Here is a 6764-nt window from a genome sequence, read left to right as displayed (position 1 = left end):
GTCCTGTAACTTAAATGCAATGTAAGTCGCTTTGGATAAAAGCATCTGCCCAATGCATAAATGTAAAATATAAATCTTTTTTTTTTTTTTTGCAGGGTAACTGTTTTACTCACCGTGTCAATAACAAAACATTTTGAAAATAAAACGTGCATATCTTAGTTTCCTTCAAATTCTATCTTTTAAACATGGTGTTTGTCACAATATTGGGAAGAGCAGGAAAGGGGTTATCATTAGGCTACTGTCTGTGTGCGACACCTGTGAACAGAGGTTTTAGAGTACTGTCATCAAACCTGTTCAAACCAGCCGATGGACTATTTGATCAACAAGTGCATCCTTATGTCTCTCGTTACTGCCTATGTTCCAAAGCATCAGACGGATCAAGTTCACATCATTGATCATTATTCACGCAAAAGTATTTTCTCAGAACATGAGTTTTGCTATTTAGAGCACAATTTAAAGTGGAATTGTCACACGCCAAGCAATCCTCGCTGTGATTAAAACATTAAATCGCATACCACAGGAAAATTGTTCGAAAGTAGCACATCCACTGCAAATATTTCTGTTTAAATTCATATAAAAATGTTGTCATTTCTGGATAATAATTTCATGAAATTTCAGTGTTTAACTGCATTATCGAGAGTGTCATATTTAATCTAAATGTGTATGTCAAATGTAAAACAGACTTTAAAATCATCCTATTTGCTTCATTATTTCGCTCACTCCAGTAAAAGAGTGCGTACGCATGGTCTAGAGCAGTGTTTCTCAACCCTGGTCCTGGGCGCCCCCCAACACTGCACATTTTGTATGTCTCCCTTATCTGACACACCCATTTCAGGTCCTGGAGTTTCTTTTACTGAGATAATGAGTTGAATCAGGTGTGTTTGATTAGGGAGACACACAAAATGTGCAGTGCTGGAGGGCGCCCAGGACCAGGGTTGAGAACCACTGGTCTAGAGTGTCCGTACGGTGCGCACATATTTACGCCTAGTTTATTTTCTATAAATCCTGATATGTGCGTGGACAATTGCGTACGCACATTTCCATGACCATTTTGTGCGTACGCAACGTTTATACATCAGGCCCCAGATGTCACTTAAGTGATGACTGACTCTTTTTAGCCTGTATTCCTGCATGCTCCTCGTGCTTGTTCTTCTGCGCTCTCTTCAGTCTTCAGCTCTTTGACTTCTTGTCCATGAATCTCTCTGCTTCTGGAAACACATTCTGATGTGAGATGCATGAGACGCACAGGTAAATGCACCCCGTGCAACATTCTGGCCTTTCTTTCCATGTGGGCATATCAATACTGGAAACCTGATGGACCGTATTAATAAAGGACGGTGATGTAATTTAATACATAATAATGAAAATGGACTCTCTTTAGAAATAGTTTTTTAGAAATTTGGACGTGTGTCAAACATCAACAGTTACTGTATGTCAAACTTTAAGCCGCATCTCATGACAAACACAGACTGCTGGCTGGAGGACTTTTCCTCACACAGATCGATGAAGATGTTCTCCTGCTCTCTGTCTCCAGTCCTCTTCTGAGGGGTCACTGCTCTCTGATAGAGGGACGTCAGCGAGCTGTTCAAGTGGTTTGTGTGCTGTTGAAGAAATGAAACCATTTACCGCATTCTGCCTAAAGTCAGCTCTGATGTTTCTTGATCTGTGACTGTTAACGCACTCACTTCATGCTCAGGAATATCATCCTTGCTGTCTGTGCTGTACTCGGTGACGAGACCCTTCTCCCTGAAACCATCAGCACAAAGCAGAGTTTGAAACACGTGTGTGTAAAATTACTGAATAATCTACACCACCAGTCAAAAGGTTTTGAACGGTAAGATTTTTAATGTTTTGAAAGAAGCCTCTTCTGCTCACCAAGCCTGCATTTATTTGATCCAAAGCACAGTAAAAACAGTAAAATTCTGAAATATTTTTACTGTTTAAAAGAACAGTTTTCTATGTGAATATCTGTTAAACTGTAATTTATTTCTGTGATCAAAGCTGTATTTTCAGCATCATTACTCCAGTCTTCAGTGTCACATGATCTTCAGAAATCAGTATAATATACTGATTTGCTGCTCGAGAAACATTTCTGATTATTATCAATGTTGAAAACAGCCGAGTAGAATTTGTTCAGGTTTCTATGATGAATAGACAGTTCAGAAGAACAGCATTTATCAGAAATAGAAATCTTTTGTAACATTATAAATGTCTTTATCATCACTTTTGATCAATTTTAAGCATCCTTGTCCTATCCCAACAAACCATACATCAACAGAAAGCTTATTTATTCAGCTTCCAGACGATGCATAAATCTCAATTTCAATAGACAAATCATTATATCATAAATACAGCAATAAAAGAGAAGCTGATATATATGTAAATATATAAAATACAAAACAGTCTGTGGAAAAATGGTTAAACCTGCTGCGTAAACGTCAAAAAGACAGTTTTCTGATGATGCTAACTAAAACAATTAAGTACATTAAAATGATTAGCGATCAGATTACATACTAGTATTTGTAAAATAGTGATACATTTTTGTGTTTTTATTGATTTCATGTTCAATTTCCTCTTTCTTCATATTACTACATTATTAGTTATTGTTGTTTATAATGTTAATGTTCTTTGAATGATAATAATAAGAAGAAAGCTTTAATTTTACCTGCTGGACTATGGCTGGACTAACCCTAACCATAAGTTAAAAAATGACTAAAAAAATACAGCTAACTAACACAATAAAAACATGATAACATAATAAAAAACATGATTTTTGAACATTTAAAAAAACGGAGTTATCTGTTTTTGCAAATAACCTCTTCAAATGTTTCTTTGTGACTCTCCATGACACTGTGCCTCGATTACAAAACAAAATGCTCCGATCAATCCTCAGACACGATCCAAAATAAACTATCCACTTGTTCCATACATTCGGATCCTTCTGATATCTGTACAAACTGTTTAAACCAAACGCGTCCAAGCGAAGGTTCTTTCTCTGCATTTGTCCTGACGACAGACTCCAGCGGGGGACTGTGTCCGAAAGTGAACCGCATCTGTGTACTGTATCCAGTGTAGACAGTGATCCTGATTTCTATTTGCTTTTGACGCGACGCGACACTCGCATTCAAGCGTGATCAGCGACTGAACGCCAGTGGGCGGGGCCTATGCTGAGAAGAAGACTATTGGTCGATTCAAACCACTGCACCTAGCTGACGTCATCTTGCTCCTGAGCAGTTTTTGGAGCTTGATGAAATAAATGCGTTGTTTATAATGAGGAGGACGCCTTAAGATACGAAACTTGTAGGATGTTTTAATGGTACAAAGACCTCTATATGCAAGGCAAATTTGATTTCTCATGTCACGACCCCTTTAAAAACGTGCTTTTGCGAATGACCATCTTTTATTAGCCCTTCACCCTTCAAACCTCCTAAACTGTAAATTGTTTGTTTGCATTATTAAGAAAGCACTGTCATCTTAAATTGGTTATATCTATTAATTCCAGTGTTTGGCATTTGACATATTACGGTAATATCTGGAGCGGCAATCACTATAAAATTATTTAGTAATTTAGAAACAGTTCAATAAGCAAAACTTTCGTTCAGGTTGCTTTATTATAGGCAATAAAGTTAGTTTGCATTTAATATTAATATTTAAAAATGGATACAATTCCTCCATTTGTTTTGCAAGATATCTTCTTTTGTAAGTGTGATTTAAATTCTCTTTTTTTTCGGATATTGTCAGTGTTGTTGTATTGTTGGGTAAATATCACATTCATACATGCAAATGGGGAAAAAAAATGTAAGCCCTCCTTTAATATATACAGTGTTTTTGGTGAGTTTGTGAAAATGTTTCAGAGCTTTTAAAAAAACTAAATAGAAAGTCTGAAACTCTTTTCCTCTCTATCACAATTTTTTTATTATTTTAATATGTTTTACACCTTTTTTTTTTTACTTCTAATGATTCTTGCTCCTTGTGTTATTTTTCCCTTAATTTTTGCTATTTTATGAGAGTATAATAATGATTATGAATGTTTATTATTCATATTATTTACGGTGGATGTGCTTATAGCTGTACAAAGACACGAACGAGCTGTTTAAACCAAACACGTAAAAGCGAACGTTCTTTCACTGCACTTTTCCTGACGACAGACTCGTATCTGTTTACTGTATCCAGTGTAGACGAGACAGCGCAGTGATTGTGATTTCTATTTGTTCTTGACACGACGCTCGCATTCAGCGTGATCAAGTGTTAAGCGACTGAACGCCAGTGGGCGGGGCCTATGCTGAGAAGAAGACTATTGGTCGATTCAAACCACTGCACCTAGCTGACGTCATCTTGCTCCTGAGCAGTTTTTGGAGCTTGATGAAATAAATGCGTTGTTTATAATGAGGAGGACGCCTTAAGATACGAAACTTGTAGGATGTTTTAATGGTACAAAGACCTCTATATGCAAGGCAAATTTGATTTCTCATGTCACGACCCCTTTAAAAACGTGCTTTTGCGAATGACCATCTTTTATTAGCCCTTCACCCTTCAAACCTCCTAAACTGTAAATTGTTTGTTTGCATTATTAAGAAAGCACTGTCATCTTAAATTGGTTATATCTATTAATTCCAGTGTTTGGCATTTGACATATTACGGTAATATCTGGAGCGGCAATCACTATAAAATTATTTAGTAATTTAGAAACAGTTCAATAAGCAAAACTTTCGTTCAGGTTGCTTTATTATAGGCAATAAAGTTAGTTTGCATTTAATATTAATATTTAAAAATGGATACAATTCCTCCATTTGTTTTGCAAGATATCTTCTTTTGTAAGTGTGATTTAAATTCTCTTTTTTTTTCGGATATTGTCAGTGTTGTTGTATTGTTGGGTAAATATCACATTCATACATGCAAATGGGGAAAAAAAATGTAAGCCCTCCTTTAATATATACAGTGTTTTTGGTGAGTTTGTGAAAATGTTTCAGAGCTTTTAAAAAAACTAAATAGAAAGTCTGAAACTCTTTTCCTCTCTATCACAATTTTTTTATTATTTTAATATGTTTTACACCTTTTTTTTTTTTTACTTCTAATGATTCTTGCTCCTTGTGTTATTTTTCCCTTAATTTTTGCTATTTTATGAGAGTATAATAATGATTATGAATGTTTATTATTCATATTATTTACGGTGGATGTGCTTTATGTTGCTGGATGTAGTAAGGACTCTAGCTGTAGCTTGTTTATTGAGGATGCAGGACTACGCAGTTTTCCTCGCATACAGCAGGTGGCGCTGTCCGACCGCAACGCGCACGCCATGACGTCACGCCGAAGCGCTGCGTGCGCGCTCCCGTGTTGACTCTCAGTAGAAAATGGCGAGTTGGAGCGCGAGTGAGAGGTTTATTATTCGCCGCGACGCGGACAGATGGAGGTCTGAACTCATCCACAGCGTGGGTAAGAGCAAAAAACAAAGCTTTCTTTGTGCACGCTGGTTTCATAGAAAGGTGAGCACTAATTCCTGCAGCTAGCATGCTAACGCTAGCCGTCAGGATCGGATAAGCCCCGCTCAGTCGTGCCTTTCCTTCATCGAGTAATCCTCGCAGATCAAGCCTATCTATCGCTTACCTGTGCGACACTCGGCCCGGTTCTCGTCTAGATACTGCGATGCATATAGCGTTGTGTAATAGCTCCAGGATAAGGCGCAGGGGCCCGTTCTTCATACGCGGCTAACTCAGTCAGCTGGATGTGATTGTTGAGGATTTGGCCCGATCTGGGATTGTTTGGTTCCTCGAAGCTGATCCCGGAGTTGCTGTCATAGCAACAGCTCCGTGAGCTTAAACCTGCTCTGGAGCAGCTTATTTCATGTAAACAGGACTAGATCGCATCTTTTTAAGCAGAACTGATACTTAAAATCTGTCCCAGCCACTGCTACTTTATCACAAGACTATCCTACTGATACAGGGACAGTCATTTACAATAATAATCATTAAAAAGTAATATAATAATGTTGTGTAGTCTATAATACTATAGACACGGCCAGTTTTACTCACTGAAAGATTAATAATCGCTTCATAATTGTATTGGAGTCTTCCACACACGCTGTACAGTGCATTCATTTGAGTGCTGGCAGATATTATGGGCGTGGCTTGCTGGAGCTGCAGGAGACGCTGACACTAAAGACACTTTCATTAATGCTGTCACATAACACATCTGCTCTGCTAATGAACTGCTAATTACAACAATGAAATAGAAATGTAAAACCTGTACAAATACTAGAAATCGTGAATATAAATAATTGTGAATCATGTAAAACATTTTTAAATAAAATAAAAACAGTGCACATTTCATTGATCTATTATAACATTTATGTAGTTTTGTTCGCTTGGATGTTTCCAGAAATGTGTCAAGTTTTTCCGTCGGGTGTTTTTTAATGTTATGATGTCATCACGTTGCTGTCGTGCCGCAGCCAATCGCTGATCGTGGTTTCCATACATCTGCCCTTTACGAGGAACACGAGAACACGCACTAATCTTAGACAACTTCATCCAGATATTTTAATCAAATCCACACATTCGTTTGAAGAACCAAATTAGCCAGAGATCAGTTATCAGGATTACTAGATCTGGCATCTTTCAGATCATCTCAGATGTGTTCAGCGAGGAACGAAGAACGGGCCCCAGGACAGTAAGGTTAGGGTGGATGAGGTGTTTGTGAGGTCCTGTGACGTCACGCGTGGGAACGACATCTGTCTGTCTGTCTGTCTGTCTGTCTGTCTGTGTCTGTGT

At 37.7% G+C, this 6764-nt stretch overlaps 1 protein-coding gene and 1 long non-coding RNA gene across 2 annotated transcripts in view; one reads left to right on the top strand and one right to left on the bottom strand.

The window, feature by feature from the left end:
* Positions 1-1415: 1415 nt before the first annotated feature.
* On the bottom strand, positions 1416-6215 carry LOC107705015 (uncharacterized). Its single transcript, XR_001636031.1, has 3 exons — positions 6030-6215; positions 1686-1746; positions 1416-1601 (listed from the first exon to the last, which is right to left on the bottom strand). It is a non-coding gene; the product is annotated as an uncharacterized LOC107705015 (long non-coding RNA).
* Positions 5288-6764, top strand: part of LOC107705013 (uncharacterized protein C10orf12-like) — a 21374-nt gene continuing 19897 nt past the window's right edge. The window contains exon 1 of the mRNA XM_016508125.1: positions 5288-5433. Coding sequence (XP_016363611.1) covers positions 5352-5433 — 82 coding nt within the window. The 5' untranslated portion in view covers positions 5288-5351. The remainder of the gene's footprint in view (positions 5434-6764) is intronic.

The sequence above is a fragment of the Sinocyclocheilus anshuiensis genome, unplaced genomic scaffold (assembly GCF_001515605.1).
Source record: "Sinocyclocheilus anshuiensis isolate Anshui unplaced genomic scaffold, SAMN03320099.WGS_v1.1 scaffold31, whole genome shotgun sequence".
NCBI lineage: Eukaryota > Metazoa > Chordata > Actinopteri > Cypriniformes > Cyprinidae > Sinocyclocheilus > Sinocyclocheilus anshuiensis.
This window is presented reverse-complemented; position numbering and strand designations above follow the sequence as displayed.